This window comes from Diorhabda sublineata, chromosome X, assembly GCF_026230105.1.
Source record: "Diorhabda sublineata isolate icDioSubl1.1 chromosome X, icDioSubl1.1, whole genome shotgun sequence".
NCBI classification, from domain to species: domain Eukaryota; kingdom Metazoa; phylum Arthropoda; class Insecta; order Coleoptera; family Chrysomelidae; genus Diorhabda; species Diorhabda sublineata.
In genome coordinates this window covers 20,857,790-20,880,016 of record NC_079485.1, presented here as the reverse complement: position 1 = coordinate 20,880,016, position 22,227 = coordinate 20,857,790, and the positions used below count along the sequence as shown (strand labels likewise).

The following is a 22,227-nucleotide window of genomic DNA, read 5'->3' as shown; positions in this document are numbered from 1 at the left end:
GATGCAAAAAAAAACAGAAGTCCTCCTCCTATAAATCATAAAGTTGTTTATTTTCAATATTGCTAAATGACAATATTAAAATAGTTGATACTTATTTTTATCTAAACATTATATGAAAATCAACATGCACACGCAATTTAGTTATGGTGCTATAAATTATAGTTACGCTGGTAATTGTTCTAATTCCACTAATATTCCCAACAAAATTTGAAATAAAATTTATACAGCGTTTAACAGAATATCAAATGTCGTTTGGTAAACTAAATTACGCAGAGAGAATAGGATGTGAAATTATTAAAACGACCTGAAGTATCATTTTTGTTTCAACTTGCTGACAGTACCTATAATATTCTAGAAAATATATTCTAAAATCGTATGATGTTTTTGACAATTATATTTAACAGCTACTTTAAACAATGGTAATTCCAATGGAATTTCTCAACCCCTTGTAATTCAATTCCATTCTTTTCTGAAGCTCATAAATATGCAATAAACTTCTTAAAAATGATTAATCTACACTAGTAGTTTATTAAGCTTACACGCGAAAATATAGTATAGAATTGTGCGTAGATGCAGCAAGTTAAGTGTTGCATAATCATATATACATTGCAATTTATGTAATATGATAACATTATAAATCTGGCATCCCCATTATCGCGAATTTCAACGTCAAATACTGAATACATCTTTACATTAACATTGTTTACTCTAAAAAATTCACAAGAATAATTTATATTTAATATATTACCATTTCCAAAATTATTTTTTTCATCTCGTTATTACATCTCTATTTTTCCGGCACTGCCTCCAATTCAAATATAATAATTTTAGAAAGATTTCAGTGAAAAGCACATAGAATTATTGTAAATGCTTTATGATATGTACACAACAGCGTTATTGTTTGTGACAAATTCAGACAGTTAAAGAAGAAATATCTCACTTCTAGAAATATTCTCACCGCATTGGCTCAACCTACAATGAGACCTCCCACCGAGCGAGGGCTTAGAAGGCATCTTCCGTGCTCCCTAACAGATATAAGTGTCATAGTGATGAGTTGTGTAGTTATACCTTAATCAAACTATAAGTAAAAGGAAATTACCACTGAGTAATCTTCCTACAAGATAAGTTATATATTGCTCAAAAACCATTTGTATATTTGTATTGTATATTTTAGAGTTTACAAATAAAAGAAAGGTTTCTCAAAATTTTTTTGGCTATAGTCCAAAGATTAATCAGCAGAGATCACTTTGAGATCGATTATTTTACAGAAAGAGTCTAAAACTTTGAATGAATTCAATGGTTCATACTCTAATTTTCTTCAGAAATCTTTCGGTTTTTTTCAGATGTGATTATTTACATACAATAATAGCAGCGCTGTTCTCAAAATGACAGTGTTATTATTAAATGAAATCAATGATGACATTAACACAGCAAAATATTCATTTCAAATTACAGGTTCTTATTGTACATGAAGTTCAAAATGTTAAACCATCTAGAGCATTGCTCCTCAATCTTCTTAACTGGCTACTAAAAATAGAAATTTGATCGAATTCTGTGACATTATATTTCAGTGATAATAAACCAACGGATAGACTAAAAGTCCGTAGTAATTCCAAAAACACAAAAAAAAAACAAAAATTAATAATATTTACATTAAACTTCACCTTAAGGTAACTTTAGTTTAAATAATAATCAAACAATTTCCCAAAAAATGACCCCATGACTGACTACCTTGTTTGGAATTTTGTGCATTCAAGATATGCATGAAGTATTTAATGAAAGTATACATCGCTTGTTACGCTGTGGATCGAATTCATTTGTGTTTTTGTTTTTCAAAGAGCAAGGCATGAAATTCTGCCTCACATTAATAAGTAGTTAGAAATGGTTTTCAACTTCATTGCTCGGAATAGAATTCTGCCCAAAATTTTGCAAATCTTCTTGTAATCAAATCGTATCATTTTCAGCTCCCATCATATCTACTATTCTCAAATACATTTCTCACCCAGGTGTATTTATCGATACTGGTATTATGTGGAATATATCTTACCATTACACCCTCAGCATGACGCAAACGTACTAAAAACATAAACATAATCTTTTAAAAAATATGGTTTCCACAAAGATCTTATAAACACCAATTTTTTAAAATATGTCTTCTCGGGATAATGACTCTGCACTTATGTCCTCAACTAATTTGAGTAGTGAATATTATGTCAATTCGGCGATCCACTTGTTCTTGAAAGATGAACTCTTCCTAAAATGCATCCGCAGAATAACCATTTAATATCTCATTGATACATTAGTATGTGATAGGATCACCTTTCTTTGCACTTCGATGAAATTACCTGCAGTTAGAATCGTGTTTCTTTATAATTTGCATCACATTATTAATACTTGGTGTAGATCTGTCCGCATTTCCCGCATAGTTTTCTCGATGTAAAACGCAATGAATGAATTGCAATAACTTGTTTTTTTCTCTTTTACTTCGTTCAAAAATAACATAATTTCCAGCTTCACAGCTATATTTGATCTTACATTTGTCGACGATGCCTACCGTAGCTGAATTTTTGTCGATCTGCATGGTCCATCAGATCTCAAACGCTTGTGTATTTATTTATTTCAAAAAGACAAGCAGCTTATTTACGTAAGTCAAATAGAGTTTTATAAGATATCTCTTCAATTTTTTAAACTTAAACGATTTATTGCCAAGAGCGGCGAGTCTCTGCTACACGGATCGCCGTATCACCTCTTCCGGCTCGCATCTCACCGCCCCGATTTTAACTGTGCACTGAGTCAGAATTATGACGATCACAACGTTCTTTAGAAATATCCATGACATTTTCCAATACATCTCGCGTCCCGATTTTGGGTCGGGACCCAAGGTTAAGAGACGAAATGAAGAATAGAAGCGCCAGGGTATTTGCAATACATTACTTCAATATATTCAAGTGAATTTTCCATTTAAGATGATTGTAGAAAAATATGTATTTTCGATTTGATCTAAATTTCTATAATATTTAATGAAAAAAGTGAAACTGCGTCAATAATGGCATTGTATCAAAGTAAATCAACTTATCCATACGAATGTTTCTTTTTTGAAAATAAAACTAATCAAAAGAATAAACAACAGATAACTGTTTCTAAGAAAAAAATAAACAAAATTATGTATTCTACAATGATGTAACTGAAAATGTCACGAGTTGTCGCCGGCATCAGTGGCACTCAAAATTTCAAATAACGGAGCAAGCACCAAGATATATATATATATATATATATATATATATATATATATATATATATATATATATATATATGTTGTATTTAACAAATAGAAGGTTTTACATCTTTTCGAAAATTGGGTGGACAAAATCAGTTCAGTTTTTTGGTGGAATACCTATAAGAAGGTTTATTGTTCATTTGTTTAGATATAAATATGTATTGCGATTTGTTTATAATATTTAAGTTATTTAGCAAAAATTTTTGAAAGTTACTTGAGAAACATCATAGATCTACGAGTATATGCGTTATCTTACTGAAGAATCACTTGTAGCTGATCATTTAGGAGTCGTTTGTAGAATACAATCAACATAACGCTCAGCTAACAAACTGCCAAATTAACATAATTGGTGATCATTAACAATGAAAAACCCTTCAAAATCATTGCTCCACAAGTCCTGTGAATCTGCCATTCAATTACAAACTCAATATTACGTAGCCTTCCACTGTAGCGTCTTACTCTTGAACGTATGGCATGCGCAGCTAAACATAATTGCTATTTGGTGCTAAATACGATGATACTCCGAGGTGATGATATAAAATAGTAGGAGATCAACCTTTTTCTGCTCACAGATGCCACCCGTAAGTGGCACCGTCATTGCACTACTCATTTCAAATTCGCTAGCATGGTGCCGTCTTCGAATCCATATTGTTGTTACTCTTAACATAAGTTCAGGAACAAACAATACAAACAAAAGAATTAAAAGAAAAAAAATTTTTTTATAAATATTTTTGGAGATGAAACATTGATGTTTTCATCATAACCTTCTCCAAATATATTTACGCTGTTGCCAAATATCAAAATCAAGATATTATTTGTGTGCTAGAGACTTAGAATCAAACTTAATATACATCCCTTCTGAAACAAATCAATCATTATGAACATAAAAGCAAAATACTGAAGGGGCATAGGGCCATACTATATATAAAACTTACATCCACAAATCACATGAAGAAAATAGTACAATTTATCACAAGTATTAGCTAAAGAAACAATTGACGATAAGCACAGCATTGAAAGAGGAAACATGTCTTGATTGTGGTTTAGGTATAATTGCTTTGCTTTTCGTAGATGGAATGTGAGTAAGAAGGAAAAATATACTAGATATCACAATTTTTAATTGGAATTATTAGTTTCAGAAATTTTTCTCTAATCAGTTGATTAATTAAATGAGTTTATGAAGTGTCATGTATCGGGATGACTATTAAATGAATTGTTGCTTATCATTAACTTCAATATGTTTTGTAAATATAATAATTTATTCTAGTTCTTAACTACTTTCTTATATACAAGCACACAAGATAGTAAGGTATATTGAAACTTTAATAGCTAGGAAATGAGATATTTCAAGAGTTTGAAAAGCCTAGGACAACAGTATTTTGAGGAGAAAACTTTATGTTATTGTTTTAAGTGATTTAAATTAAATCTTAATGATTACCTCTTATATACCTTCACTTTTCTTCCTTATACAGTTTTTTTACTCCTACGAGAATATGTTAGCTTTTCACCCACTAAACATCCCCCTTTCTTCTCGGCAGACAGTATACCGGTACCACCAGAAGGTATTAATGTGTCATACTGCTTGGAATTATCTTCATTTATCTAATATATCTCTCTGTTATTGAATTATTATCTCTGTCTGTCATCATAACAGATAGAGGTTTATCATAATTTCTGTCATTTTATGAACAATATTTTCCTATGAAAGTGAGCTTCCGCTTTGATATGGCTGTATTACGTTTCCCCTGCCATCTTTTTTATGCAAAAAATATTTGCTTTAGAGTACAAAACAAATTGAAGAGTATTTTTAAAACGACAATCACGTCATGCAGCATCCATGTCCTGTGAGTAGTTGCGTCTGGTAATAATTTATACATCCATGTTTTCTATTGAGCCAAATTTTATATAAGTTTATCTTTTCTCCAGCTATCTTTGCCTGTCTTACTGGTCTATCTTCTTTAGTACCTTTCCACGGATATACATTTGGTTTGGTTACATTGTCTTCACCATAGGTCAAGTTTCTTACCTTCTTACCAGTATGTCTATAAGTTTCAAGTCAGCTAGTAGCACCATTGCTTCTGTTATATTGCGCTATAGATTCTAACAGCTCGTTTTCTCTGGATTTTCTTGAGCATTTTGCTGTACTTTTGGAATCTGACTGCGTGGGACCAACACGAAGCTGTATTGAATATGAGTTAGTGACCTTACTTAGGAATCTTCGCTTCATAGAAGTAAGATCATTGAGATTTGGCATTAAGCGGCTCAAGGCTATCGTAATGTTCAAAATATGTCCTTGATAGAATTTCTGTGACATAAGCAGAGTCCAAGGCTTATGTTCCTTACTTCCTCATTTTTTTGGTGACCTGCCTAGCTACGGTTGACAAGGAGAAATATATATATATATATATATATATATATATATATATATATATAAGCGATTACTTATTGGGAACGTGGCAACAAAATACCCACTATATATAAATATATTTTCCCAGCTTTCGAATACAATATAAGAAATATGTAAAAATGTATAACAATAATACAATTTTACTTACAATAATTAATCAAGATTTTCGGTGGTTTTGAATAGTATTAATGCTTTTATAAATTCTTAATTTCATAAGATTCAAAATTCAATATTCAAATTGACTTTGATAGAAATATTGATTAATTGAAATTTTGATTCTAGTTAGTATAGGAATTTTTATTAATTTTTAATTGGTTATGTTATGAATGTACCTGAATATTTATTTGTTAGTTTATAAATGACAATAAATTTTATAGGTTAGGTCGTTATAAGTGAAGTTGAAATTTATAGGTTAGGTGAGGTTAGTTGGTTGTTATTGGCGTTGAATTTTTATAGAATTTGTTTTTTCAAAATCTAAAAGATGTGCATGAATCACACTAAGTTTATATAAATCAGTTTTCTTATTAATGCATTGATCATTTTGGGCAATATATGTTGTTTCTAAAAATAGACGTGAAGGGTTTGACTGTACGCTATTTCAATTTTGTGTTGTTCAAAGATTCCAGAAAGTTTTGGAGTATCTGATTTTATATATGGCAAAGGTTTATAAATAAATGGAAATAGATGGAATATAAAAGAAAGTTTATCTTTTCATTTTTCGTCAATAGTTTCAATCGATATTTGTCTGATTTCGGGATAATTTTATTGTAAACCGAGCTATAAAGTGTCGAAAATACGGTTTTTGATCTGCATCTATCCTCTGTGCGAATCCCATGAAAAAAATAAATATGTTTCTGAATCCCAAATTTTTTGGAATCGATGTATTAATCCCTGACTTTCACATTTTATATACTTGTATATTGGAAAGAATTTCGTTTATATCAATATAAATTTGTAAGGTCGGTATGTTCAAAAAATTTTATATTATTGTGAAAACTTCAGCTATTCTTTGTCGGAATATTACGAATAGTCGCCTATACCAATACGAGGCACCTAAATAATCACAACTTTGAATAAGCTAATTATGTTTCTTCTTTTTAAGCACGCCTTTTAAGCTTTAAATAAGTTCTAACCGTTGATTGGTTATTATTATTTTGTTCTTAAATGCGTTATTTGTTTTTTCATTGCAATATTTATGTGTTGTGTTGAAATAGACAGTACATAAAGTATTGAACAGTATAATATTATGTCAATATTATGACTCCTTGAATTAAGGAAAATGCCTTTTGTTTATATTTTTTACCTACGAGTGATACATAAGTCAATTTGAATAACCTTTTGTTTAAATACTATCGATCTTGAACCGCCTAAGATGCAAAAACCATAGTACAGGATACAATTATCATATTTAGACAGGAATTATTGGGATTTCCTGTATTATGGTAATTTTTCATCGATATTTCCATAAATTTTACTGGTCTGTTTCATAATTGTTTTTTGCATTAAACACATTTTGTTACCTTGTTATCAAAAACATGAAAGCTAAAATTAAGAGTAGTGTTAATATTTTTTAGTTGGAAAAGTGTGAAAACATTCAAGTCATATACGTTTATCCAGAACTATTGATTAATATATTTGTTTAATATGCGACTTTAATCAAATAATGCAAATCATTACCATTGAGAATTGAATACTACGGACAGTTCGATAGAATCGTTGTGTCAAATTTGACAAATAGTGGATTTATTTGTCACTGAATTTTGTCCGTTAATTTTATTTAGAATATTTGTCTTATACACCTCCAGACATTTTAAAATTAGCTCTGAATGATCTAGTGATGAAAATTTTATAAATTAACGACTAACACAAAAATATTGTAATTTTCTGAAAATTTTATCCTATTGTAGTATGTTCATCAATATTGTGAGCATATTATTCTATGCTTGAAAACACATAGTATCTGACTGAAGATTTACGTAAATGTATCGGTTGTGAAACTTTTTCACCAGTAAACTGATTAAAGAAGCATTAGATCATATCTATCAATTGATAACTGAATTCTAACATGGAGTTTTTTTTACTTAGAACTTTCCAATTCAATCAAATTATTTCTTAAGTTACTTTTATCAATGGAACTAATGGTAAATTGTCGATTTAATTGATTATATTTTATGAACACTGAAGATGTAGAAGATGACTAGAGCTCTGACAATTAAAGTAGCTTCCACAAAATTGATTTCGAAATAATTCATTATATCAGATATATTTTAATATGTTGCCAAAAATATAGAAACCTTCAATCATCTCATACTAAATTCTCATCATTAATTTCAAATTATTCAGAATAGCAAATGTACTTCTTAAGAAGTACAATTCTACGATTTTACAATTGAAAAATGTACAATTGTATCCCTTGAATTATAAGATTTTTATTCTAATATTAACTTATATTCTAATGAAAATGTTTTTATGATATTTACGACTTTTATGACAAATTTTAGAATGTTATAGACAACAGTATTCAATTCTTTGGAAATACCGTTCATTTCTTATCAGAAGCATCCACAATATCTATAGATCATTTGCTGCTTTGAAGTCACACGATTATATCTGGATTATTCTTCTCCATATCACGCTGAATGTCCATACGGATCCAAAGTAAGTACGTTGTAGTAAATTCATAGAATAATCATTAAAATTTTTGTATTTTTCAGGGCAGAAGTTTTTGTGGTTTTTATTCATCGATTTAGCAAGTTTATCATATCAGTGTCATTAGTTAACTAGTATTATCAGGAACGGTGACTAATAAGAAGATTCTAGCTTGATTATGAAATATGAAATTCCAATGATTTTTAAAGCAGTTCACGCCTCAATTTGTAACCCAGTTCCATATGCCACATCTTATAAAAAAGCTAAGAAATGCTATGTGAAATTGTTTCTATCATCTTAAGATTTCTCAATTTTTATACACTAGAGAAATAAAGTTATGGGATTTTTTTCATAGTTTGCTCCATATTTTGGTTAAAAACACGTATGAGAGAAAGTGAGTCGCATAATTGCTTTACAGAAAAATTCTACCTTTCTGTTGAAATGAAAACGTTAAGAATGAGAAATGAACTGTGAGATTTTGTGAGAGATTATTCTTCATTGTTGAGTGCCAAAGGAAGATTATCGTTTACAATTAGCACATACTGATTTTAGTTTTTGCTAAGCAAGTGATAATTTCATTCGACTACTTTGTATTCCTTTATTTACTTGTTCATGATACCACTCAATTTATGCCAATTATGTAAATAAGTACGATAGACGTAGTATATGGAATAGTTAAAATATGTAGTACATATTCGTAACTTAATTACTTGAATTAAATTTGAGACAACTATATTTTAATGATCCTCCGTTAATGTTTTTTATTGCAAACTTCACTCAATGAAAATGGTATTATACTGATGGCAATTTTTACTTTTGTTCGACATGGTGTAATTTCGATTAAATGTGAATCATACTAGTATAAAATATATTGAAGCTCATAAAAGACATATGTTCCGGATTTACATATTTCTAGCAGTTGCTCCAATTTTTGTTTATTTATTGCATTTGTTTCATTAGAACGATGTCAGAATCAATTCAATTGTGTTTAGTTAAATGAATAAATTGGTAATAGAAATAGTATTATATTGAGAATTGATATAAATACATAAACTCATCGAGGCATCATCTTGATTAAATCAATAAATAAAACTAGAATATCTATAAATGGTGGAACTAAACACGTTGAACTGAGACTTAGGTCGATTTCGCCATATTCTATTAGAATTTCCTTTTATCATTTCAACTTTAAAGGGAAATAATAAATATAATAATATCTGCTCAAAAAAATGTGACGCGAATGGATATAATAATGAAAAATATTGTGCAACTTAATTGTAAACGATCTTGTAAGAGTACGGTCGTAATGATGAACTCCTGAATGATACGAGACATATTTCCGCCGATTGTGAAGTACGAGCTGTTATACGATTTCTTAGTGCTCAAGGCGTAAAACCGATCGATATTCGTCGTGAGATCTGTGAAGAAGAAATGCTGGTGTACTATTCAGAATTTACCGTTCTATGTTGCATTAATGGGTCGGTGGCAATATATTCAGTTATTCCGAAAAACAGGCGACCATTTGCTTCGCAGTACTTCGTGCGCAAATACCTTATTGTTTAATTTCGGGTTCATAAACATAGATTCATGATTTTCTGCCTCTCACAACCTTACAGACGTCTTTTCAAGCACTGTGTTTGAATTTTTTCAGCATTTGTTTGCGCCCATCGACATGAGCCTTCTTTTAACGATTGTTAAATTATGCGGTATCCAACGCGAACAAATCTTCTTGACAGCCGAAGGTTCATGCAATATTGAATAAATGCTGGTGAAACTAATGCTCATTTATGCCTCAATCTCACGGTACGTCACATGACGATCTTAGAGAGAGAAATAGAGAGAGAGAGAGAGAAATTATTTATTGACAAAAAAATGTCTACAGTATGTACAAATCTAAATACAAAGTATACACAAGAAAACTACAATAATGACAAAATTACCTTTTAAAATGGACATGTGAAAATTTGTGATATGAATTATATGTGTACATTGATAATTGATAATTTGCATTGAAAATCAATAAAAACTTCAAACCAGTACCTAGTATGCTCCGAAATAAATGTTAGTATTGGAATAAAAGTCGTTTATAGAGTGAAAGGCACCTTTCAATAAATATATTTTCAAATTATTGAGAAATGCAGGAAAATATGTGGGTAGTGGATAGCTGTGCAATGATCTTTCTAAAATTGAAAAAGCGTGCTTACGACTTAAGTAAACCTATTCAAAGATGAATAAGGAAGGAAGAGTCAATATTTTGAATCTTTTAAAAAAGTTTCGGCATAGAGTCCGGCTGTTTAGTCTGAATTTTACAGATTTTACGATGGTAATGTTATTTATTACAAAAGGCTGCAATTCATTCTTATATGACAAAATTTTTTAGAAACGTTGAGACACAGAAGATTAAAATCGCACTATAATTTAAGGGTGATTAGGTGCCCTAAGATCAGGGTTGCTTCAAGAAAAAAGATATATTTCTGGTACAACAGCCGATTTTGAACGACTTTCATGAAATTCATCCTGTATCAAAATGCGGCCACAATTGGATTCCGAAAATTTAATTCTTTTTTTTATCAAGGTGAATGTTTTAGGTAACTGAAAACAACTCAAATATCGTTCGTATGTCAACACCTTCTGAGTACGTCACCATTAAAAATGTCAAACTTTATTATGGAAATGTCAGATTTGACATATTCACATCAGTGTTGCCTCATCAGGAAACTCTCATTTGCTTTCTATGTTTTTTGCTTTTCGTTTAATCTGAAATCAATATGTTTCATTATCATAGTTTCTGTTTTTCTAGTTTATATTTTCCGCAAAAGTAATAAGCAAGTCTACAACGATTATGGCTTTCATCCTATATATTTACATCTTTCACTTTTATATTTTTCTTTAGTTTTAATTTTTATTGTACCTTCTATAGACATCCTGTGGACTATCAAATTTATTTTCTTTTGCGTATTCCTTAAATAATGAATATTTTCTGTTTCCATATTTTCTCTCTCAATTTTCTATCCATATTTGATTAGATTTGTTAATTCCCATTTCTTTTTCTCTTCCCATTATACGGTGGGGCTCCATTCATATTTTTCTCCCTCTAAATAGTCTTCATTTTTCCTTTCCTGAACACACAAGAATCGGTTTTTTGCTGCAATATCTTTTTTATTTCTTCTATAGGCATAGGACAGTATTTGTTTCCCCAATCGTTATAAAAAAGTTCACGGTCTCTTTTTTCAAGTTGTTAGATAGTAATGATTCTGCTTCCTGATATTCCACGCGATACGCCTGGTAGAATTACCTATATTTAATTCACCTTAACAGTCAACACGGGTTTATTAAAATTTCATTAAATATATTATTCAAAAATAGAATCTTTTCGAAAAAATTTATGACAATGATATAGTTGTTTATTTACTAATCAAAATAATAATCCCTAAACAATAAAAGTCAATAGCCCATTGTTTCTTTATCATATTTGTTAACACATACTGTTAAACAATGTATTTCACAATAGCTCCAACCAAACAACTTTTCTTGTGAAGATCTGGACGACTTTATTTTGGTCTACGTATTTTGGTTAGCAAATATTGACTAGAAAATTGATGTGATAAATTTGGAATTTCTGGAATAGTTGGTGATATTCAAATTGTTTTTCCCCTTACGTACCAAAAGCGGTTATCATGACTAAAAACCTCGGCATGGCATTCTTTGGTATCGATTTAACTCTTTTGATTGTTGTTTGATCTCCGGTGTAATTTGGTTATCTATATCCCACGCGCGGTGCAAATATTCTTATATAATGCGGTTGAACATCAAAAACTCTTAAGAAGTTGCGTTCGCAGTCGAAAGTGAATATCAATCTTTGCGGAAAGCTTTCACAATTTCTTGCTCTTTTAATCTCCAATATACCGTGATATCAACTGTGTTTGTAAGGTCGCAACAAAATTCAGTTGTTTTACTATTGAAATTGAGGGTATTGGAGTCCTTCTAGTGTTCACGCAAAAAATTGATTACTAAACGAGATGAATTTGAATTTAGCACATTATTTAGGAAATGATAAGTGCGCGAGGGCTCCAATTTTATTATAAGTTAAAATTATTTTGTCAATTTACTAAGTTTTGATAATTCAAAAATCATTTAAATAGTTGGTAGATTTAGGAAAACCGAAACAAATTATAGAAAACATGGTGTCAAAGCATGAAATTTACGAGCGCTTTCACCGACAACAGGTACTAAGAAACAGAAAGTGAACTAGTAGAGAGCTGAAGAAGCTATTAAAAAAATCAGTTCATTTATAAGATAAACTTTCATTTTTATGCACCATAATGTCCTTATATTGAGAAGACAGTCATGGATAACATAGGAAAAATCAGTCTGCGGAATGGCTCTGAAATCTATTTTTTAGATGGAACAATTCTAATTGTATAATCTAAAACCAATCATTATTAAGAATATCCTAGCGGCTATTTACGAGAACAATAGTAAGCAGTTGATAATGGATAATTTAATAATAATGTGAAGAAATCAATAATAGTTTATATTCAATAATTTTAAAGGTCATGTTTTATTATAGCTGATTGTTGACTTGGTTTCATGAAATTAATATTTTTCTGCTTTATGCTTTTGATCTTTGTAAAAAGTAAGAGAAGTACAAGTACATAGTCATAGCCAAAAATTGGCGGTAAAAGACGATAAATCGTTAATAATTATTTTCTCACAAAAAGTTATGTCAACTAAGAATGGAACAATTATCTTTCAATATATTATCTAAAAAACAGTTTAATATCTTTCACCTGCCCTAATGAGATTCTAAAGCAGAGATCATGTTGGAATGGGAATATATTCCTCAAGCAATCATCCACAACTTAACAACAATCTTACCCCGACGAATGCAAGCGGTTATAACAGCTCGAGGGGGTATTTCGCGTTATTGATCACAATTTTGATGAAGTTTCCGTAGGTGATCGCATAATTTTGTATATTCTTTCGAACTTTAATTAACAATAAATATTTTGTAATGTAAGATTGTCTAATAATCTTTATTTATATCACACTTACTCTAAATTAAATAATGTGTGCAAACACAAACATATAATTACGAAATTAATAGTGGTGCGTCAATATTGAAGAGCAGTATACTGAGAATATACAATATACTGAGAAAAACTATATAAAATATAAAAATGGAATGAAACAATCAGAGATAGCACGACATAGAAGGAAGAGGTCACAAAATTGAGTATAACTTAGAAGGATGTATAAAGGAATATATATTGAATAGATTTTTTGGTATATTAGATAATCACCAATAAAATATTCATAGTAATACATCGATTAATGATCGTAGTATTAAATGCTTTTATGTATTAGACGCAAATTTTCAACACATATAGTAGATTCTAACTAAATAAACCATTAATCCTAATACGGATGTTCAAATCTAATTTTCTGTACTCAAAAAATAAATGTTGTTTGATTCATTACAACCGTCAAAATATCTCGTAGGTATTAAAAATGCAGAAATTATTGCTAATAACACTTACATCAAATCTAATCTAATATAATTATAATAAACATAAGGATACTAAATTTTAAGAATTATTGGACATTTATTTATACAAACAAAAACTTGTGATACACTTTTTTAATGATGAATTATATCGAGAAATAGTTATAAATCACTATTCTAATACAAAAGAAGTTTATTTTATTTGGCCAATATCAAACAAAACAGAACTGAAATATTTACAAGAAAACATTTCCTGTTTAAAACGGATATTTGAATGAAACATTTGTTAGCAAATTTAAGCTTCTTAAACATGCTCTCAAAACGAATGGAAAATTTTTTACTGTTCCTAATTGAAACACGTACCGATTGATCATTTCATTCCACTATAATTGCATAAAAAATTCACAGATTCGAAATTAGTTACACCGTTCAGCAAATACTTAGATACAAAGATATTTAATTGCGAGAAATAGGAAACGTGAGTCGTTAAAAGGGCAATTAAACATTAAAAGAAACCTTTTTTAGTAATTCGGTTGATATGAAAATGATATATTAAATATATTAAATTACTGAAAACCATACTTTTGTTTTTACTATTGAAATTCATGAGATATATAATTTTCCTTAAATATATCATTGTATCAAGGTACTAAATCAATTTTTCAGAAAATAACTGGTATATTATTCGACATTGAGTATTAATTAGACGTTTTGATATTGACAAAAATTCCTAAAATTTTTTGATAAAATAATATGATGACTGAAAATATCTTATATGTATATAGATTCAGAGACTAGTTATCTCAGAATTATTTTAACCAATCATATTCTTGCATAATAGCATACAACCAGGAGATGCAAAATCTTTTTTCATCATTGTGATAACGAGTAATCATAGAATCAAGGTGATTTGGTAAATAATTTTCCTGTTAAGATAGAAAATATTTAATATAACGGAAAAATTTTAGTACAGAATTGATAGTTATAATATAATATGTGAAAAACTGGGCGTGGCAATGGTATTTTTGAGAAGAATTGAGACAGAAATAATTAAAAAAATGAAAAAAAAAATATCTAAGTTGCTGCTAAGATACTGATACAACCAAAAAAAAAATCTTTGTACATTACCTCTGATAGAAGATTTTGTAACATCAGCTAAAAATTACTTTGTCAGAACATTCTGCTTTTGAATTGAATTTCAATTTATTAGAAAAATTTTTGGATATACTCAGTGAAATTAGAAGTGTTCCAAGAAATTAGCAAAATTACGGTCGTGTTAACTCGACTTCACGACTTTACCTAAATGGAAGTCCACAAATTATTTTTCAGCAAATCAATATACACCTACGTATTGTACGTTGTTATAGACTTCTCCAACAATTGTTTTGCCATTAAACATGGAAAGGAGAATGACCAATTTCATGACCCTCCACAGACTCTGGAGAAGTGAATTTATGAAGTTTGAGTTCTTGAGAGCGAGGTGCCTCATCGATGATTTTGTTTTACCGATACCTGGACGTGTACAGGAACACTCCTGTACACGTCCAATCAACTATAGTGTTATAATCTTCAAATTGCCATGAAAATTGCGACCAAATGTTTCCTTCTGGGTGTTACACTAAGTATATTTTAAGTATAACCTTATTCTTGAAAGCTATTGCGTTATATTTCCACCCATCCACTTGTTTGTGGTTTTACTTTGGATACTTTCTTTTTTTTAAAATGCATCATATGCAACCTTAATAGATTAGATATAGAAATCCAGTAAAAGTTAAGTTTTTCTTAAAAGTTTCATTGAAATCCTCAGGACGTCCTTTATAGTTTGTGAACACAAGTACTCTATCAAATATTTTGAATTCATATTTTTGAAAAAAATAACTTCATATTGCGTCAAAAAATTAGATTGTATGTCAAACTATAATCCATATAGTTATAGATATACTAACCTCGAAAGCCAAAAGAAATCGTTCATTGGATTCTTATAACATATAACTGACCAGCGATAATAGTATATACAAGGAAGATTCTGTTGACAAATAAAGAAGAAGAAAGAGTGAAAGAGTCATTATGATATCAGTGGGTAGGTGTTACACACTACTGGCTAACGTCAACTGGCCAGTGTCTTACGGATGACCAAAAAAATAAAAAATAAAATAATGAATATTTAATTTCTGAATTACGTAGATGTATTTCAATAAGAATATAATAATGGAAATAAATGAAATGTGAAATTAGCCAACACTGTAACTATTTTTTTTTGTGTAAAAAGCAAGTACAAGAGGGTACACTCTTTTACACTCAGGTAGTTCGAATTTTGCTTGCCGTGTGGAGGTGCCTGTATATACTGATCTTGAACTTCTGTATGTTATAGTATTCGAGAAAGAAGTGTCTTGGTAGCTCGTACTACAGGCTTGAACTAATCCAAAGAAAACAGTCCCGATAAATTGACATTCTGGGCGAATGCAGGCGAACTAGATGTTTATGAGCCATGTCTGCCTGTCTAGTAGATCTTACAAATACTACTATATATAGGTGGTTTGATGTTGGACAGCTCGGAAGAGCATCTGCCGTGGTAGTATCGGTAAAACAAAGTCTGGTCGGCGATCTTTCTTCTATGCTCTAAGCTGTCCAAGTTTCTGGTCAATTCTGGATCGCCTCTGAGTCGAATTGCTCTCGTCTGTATTGAGTCGAGCATCATCAGGATATACTTGGGAGCCTAACCACCTAACCTAACTAGAAATTAAAGGTAGCGAATACAAAGTCTTATCATGAATCATCTCTATTTTGTGTGATATATTTGTCAGCAACGCTAATCATTGCCACATAAACATCAATTGGGTAAATTGTTCGATACCTTTATATATTTATGTCATCGGTGATTATTTACCACGTTCTTATTATTTAGGAATTATGTTTGGATGATTATTATATACCTTTATTTGAGTGTTTATTCATATATAATATATATTTTAATCAGTATGTAAAAAGGAATAAAAAGGAAGGTTACTATTTGTGTATTTATAATTTCATTGCTTTTCAAAATAGTTACTTTCTAAGATCTGTAAACTGAACTACTTCTTAATGCACCTCATTCACCTAAGTTAGTATTATCAATTTCATTCATGGTCTATACATAAGTTTTACGAATCAACTAATTTTATTTTTCAAAATGATTTCACGAAGTGAAATATATACAACAAATTTCACTATGATTCATTATTTAAACGACTCTATGACGAAATAATGTAAAACTTTGGCTCAATACTAAACTTTAGAAGCAAGATGGAACAAAAAATCATACGAGAAATGAACAGAAACGCCATCAAATGGTATACGGATAGTACCTAAATAGAAGGCAGAGCTGGAATAGGAGTGTACGGGCCTAGAACCAAACACTGAAAGCCTGAGCACCAAACATTTTTTAAGCATTAATATATACAATTGAAACATGTGTTAAGTTCAATCTAGAAAGGAATTATCGCAAACAGCAGATCTTTATCCTGTCCGACAGCTAAACAGCCATTAGAGCACCAATGTCATAAAATACAAACTAGATTGGGAATACCTGGATAAGCTAAATAAAGGTGCAATGCATTCCGGCACACACGGGAGTGGAGGGAAACGAAATAGCTGAATTACTCGTTAAACTAGGGATAGAGAAACATTTCATAAGACCTGAACCCTTTTGTGATATCAGCTACAGAACAATAGAGAAATCATTTGAAAAGAAGGTAGATGGGGGTAAAACCACTGGGACAATATATAGGGGTTGAGACCGGTAATGCACTCCTGGGAAACTATAATCAGAGAAGATCTGCTAAATGTATCAACCTAGCTAACAGCAATCTATGATTACTAACAGCAGAATCCTGTCAGGCACAGTCGCCTCAATTAGTACCTGAAGACGCTAGACTTATTGCTTTTTTGAAAGTAACGTTACTATACTTAAATATTGAGAGTTGAACGTTATTTTATTAGAATAATTTGCAAAATGTTTTATATAATCCAGAAGATAGAAAGAAGCTCATCATATCAGCCAGGAAAAAGCTGATCAGGCTTTCAACTGATAACGTTTCAATGTTAATGTTAATGTTTGTTAAAATATTTCATAAATACTGTATTTAGCATTCAATGGAAATAATAGACATTCTTTGGGTGGAAAATCATAGTAAATATATAATTTCGTGAAACTTTTGTTTGAAATAGTTCAATGGGCAGCATTAATTATCAATTTCTAAATATTGGTTGTCGCAATAATACATAATGTGGTGCTAGATAAACTAAGTCATTTGTCATAATCATTGAGGTTTGTTTTGATTAGATGGAATGACATATCTGCAACTTCGATTAATAATGAGTTAGAATTTTACATAATAATATCATTTTTACCAGTAATATATAAGTGTCATATCATATGAATACGTGTAGCAATAGATTTTTAGGTTTCTAACAATATGAATAAGTGTAATAAGTTTGTTGCATGGTATGGTGTCCCTCTAATGTTTAATTTATAAACAGTTATTACACAAGAAATCTCGAAAAGACATTTGCAGTCTGCTTTCAACACAGTGTGGACAAGACATTTTACATTTTCTTGCAAGATCATTAACAACAGATAAGTCATCACTATGATGTAGAGACCTAAATGCGCAGTGAACAGTGGAAACATTTTTTCATATTAATTTCTTTTCTTTTTTCATCACCATGAGTTTCAATTTTTTATCCATCTTCACACGTTTGGTTATAAGTCATTGCTAGTACAATCTTCCAGTTATTATTCTGGTTCTGATTATTCTTGTTATTGTTTCTATCCAATCTGAAAGGTCAATTTCTTTAGTTGATATTTCTATTGAGCTTTAAATTCCTCTTTCTATGTTATGTAATCATATTCAATTATTTTTAATTGTCAAATGTTAACACTCATCGTTTTGCATTTCTACTAACTACTATGAGGTAGAGTTAGCAGATATCTAGAAATCATAATTTCGGAGTTTCTTCTCTTCATCTGATGTTGCTTAAGTTTTCAATTCGGAAAAGTTGAAAATTTGCAATCGCGACTGTCGCTTAGAGCAGGGCTTCTTAAACTTTTTTATATAGCGACCCCCTTCAAGAATAGGAAAGTTTAAACGACCCCCTCCTCTATATAAACGTTCAGTTGAAAATCGAGGAGTGCGTTGTATTTATTATTTTAAATGCTACTTCCATATTTTCATTTATAGGCCCTACATAACAGTTTTGCATTGCCACTTTTTTCAAAAAATAGTTATAATAAAACTACAATATTCTCTACAATAGTCTCGCGACCCCCAGGGACCCACAGTTTAAGAAGCCCTGGCTTAGAGTATTCATTTTAACGGTCCAAATTAATTTTGAGTGATTGAAATTATTCATATTTGTGGAGTTATAGGCATTAGTTTGTTTGTTGCATACATATTACATATATTACCAACTTTTCAATAAAAATATAATCCATCTATATTGATATTCACCATTTCCTTTTTGTTACTTTTGAATGCGAGCTTCATTTAACACAAGTTTAGTTATGCCATAGAAACATATCAAAGCTATTTTATTATTTTTTCCATGTAAGCTGTGACATGAAGAGTGTTTTGTATATTTTTCAGTTTCTGTAGCAGTCTAAAAATACATTAATTATTATCCAAATATTCACGAAAACAAATATTCACAAATACAAATAATAACTGGTAAAGCTCAGCTTTAAGAAGAAACAAGAAAACCTAGAGAGCGCTGCGATGATTACATGATTGACATATTAGCCGAATCAAAGTCAGGTATCTACGAAATTTTAAAAGATCTAGAATTTGTGAATACGTTGGTAGATTGAAAACTGGAGAATCATGAAATGTATTCTGATCAAGTTAACTTGAAAGTAATACAGGAATATCGATTGGAAAGTAGTTGATTAAGAACTAGAATTTCATTTCAATTTTGTAAACTATACTTACTTAATACTAAGTTTTTCTACCCTTACGGGTATAAGATGTGTGGGTTGAGTTTCTGTTTTCATCGAGTCTTTCTTTCAATTCTTTCGATCCTTTATTTATGGCAGTACCTCGTGTAGTTTGTTCCCTCTGATTTCAGTCGCTTTGTTGCGTGCGTCCATCTAGGTCTTCCTTGGTTCTACTTTATTTCTTTCTCTTATTGTTCTGGCTTCTAATATTCTTCTTGTAATGCTTTCCTCACTCCAACTTTTCACATGTCAGAACCATTTGACTCAATGTGTCGTTTCTGATGTTTGTATCTTTGGGTTGTTGTCCATATTTCGGAAAATTTGTTATAATCATTTAATAATTAGAGAAAACAATCTAATGTGAACAGAACGAAATGATATCTTGTTAAGCATTAGATCCTAGAGTCTTAACAGTAAAAAATAGTTTATAATACTACAGGATTCGAGATGCTAGAACATTGAAATGAATTTATTACATCTAAGAAATCAGAGACTGCTCAGTCAAAAAAACAAGGGAATGAATAATATTAAAAACATGAATTTCACGATAAGTGTGTGTGTGTGTGTGTGTGTGTGTGTGTGTGTATGTGTGTATGTGTGTGATATTTTGTACACAATGTGGAAAAGATAACGAATAGACATGACGATATTTGATTTAATTATTTTGTTGCTCCCAAAGGAGATAATGTGGTATCTTTGTAATCATTAAGATGAATCACAAAAATGTTCTGCAATTTGAAAAAATGTGGCGCTGCAAATACCTACAAATAATCTGACATGTTTATATATGTCAAATCTATTGTAAATTCAATTGGTGGATTTCCACGATTTTTTGCGTCTGTAACGCTTTCTGTGGCCAGTCCTTTGTTTACAAATTTGATTAGAACTGAAAACATTAATTTGAATAATAAAATAAGAAAGGCTCAAGTGCGTGTTATATGAAAATACAATTCAATTTGATTGCTTTTCTTTTGTTTTTAAACATGGAAATAGAAAATAAACAGTTCAAAATGTCTGAAGCTGTAGGATTGTTACATCAAACTGGTGATTAGATTATTATTTTATGACTAAAAGAGTATCAAAAGATATAAACAAATACCAATTAACAACTATTTGAAAATGATATGACATTACATTTAAATAGGGCTAAAGAATTCGCAACAGAACTTTAGCTCGATATTTAACGTTTAAGTATCTATAACTGGATAAAATTAATATGTTTTGATTTTTTTGAACATATTTTAATACTGATGATGGATGACTCGAAATACATGATAGAATAAGTACTACTTTTTCTTTCGGTTAATAAAAATTTTACCATTCATATTAATTTGGAAATCTCAGTTGATTATAAAGCGAATAATTCTCATTTACAACAATCAATAAAATTATTTTCATCCACAATTTATTATTATTAATTATCAATAATACAACTGAGTTTACCTTTACATATTTGCGTTTAAACAAATAATTTCCTACTTAAACTTCGTCAAAAATTTTCAGTTTATTTGAAGTTCATGAAACTTATTATTTATCACACATACCAAACTTTTTCTTACAGTAGATTTATTTTAAGTGTGTGAATAACTTGACTAGAAATACTTTATGTCGCTTTTAATGTGAGAAAACACCATTCAAACATTTCAATACATCGATACTGGTAATATTTAGAAAAATTTAGAAAATTAGAATAAAACGCATTACGCAAACGAAAATTAATAAATACCTCATCAACTCTACTACACATTAAAGAAAATCCATAAAGCTAGTAAATCCAAATAGTCTTAACTCGAAATTAACATCTTGAAAAAAAACAACAAACTTCACAAATACAAACCACCGCACTTTCAAATTCAATCTCGTCTTGTCACGTCAAAGAACAGTAAAGTAGGTTACGTAATAGGTTTGGGCGGGAAATTCAAATAAACCGGCAGCGGCAATGAGACAGTTGAACGTACGAAATGAATTTATTCGACGCGAAACGAAATATAGTCAGAAACCTACTGAGTGTAGGCATACGGTCGAGCGGCATACACTGTGTGCTGTGTTGTTTACTGTTTACTTGTCTGCTCGCCTAACCCGTATGAGAGATGTTGTTTACACAGTTTTATATTTAGAGTTTAGAGAAATGCAAAAGCAAACTAACTACACCTGCCTTCAGTGGAGATTCACAGGGGCGGATTGTAACAGATTGCAAGAAAAACTATTCGAAAACAAGTCCTGTGCACAGATGTGTGCCAACTATAATGTAGTAAAAAAATGTGCAGATTAGATATGTGGAAAGCAGTTTAGCGTTTTTATTTGTTTGGTTGATTCTTATCAATATGTATTACAAAAAAGCAGCACAATAGAATATTTTTTGAACAAAGTAACTATTAATAATGATTACATTACAATATTCTATTAAATTCATTCTA

At 30.2% G+C, this 22,227-nt stretch overlaps 1 protein-coding gene across 2 annotated transcripts in view; it reads right to left on the bottom strand.

The window, feature by feature from the left end:
- Positions 1-21,877, bottom strand: part of LOC130451113 (forkhead box protein P1-like) — a 251,029-nt gene extending 229,152 nt beyond the window's left edge. For both annotated transcript variants that reach the window (XM_056789920.1, XM_056789921.1), the window contains exon 1: positions 21,537-21,877. In XM_056789920.1, coding sequence (XP_056645898.1) covers positions 21,537-21,557 — 21 coding nt within the window. In that variant the 5' untranslated portion in view covers positions 21,558-21,877. The remainder of the gene's footprint in view (positions 1-21,536) is intronic.
- Between the last annotated feature and the right edge of the window lie 350 nt (positions 21,878-22,227).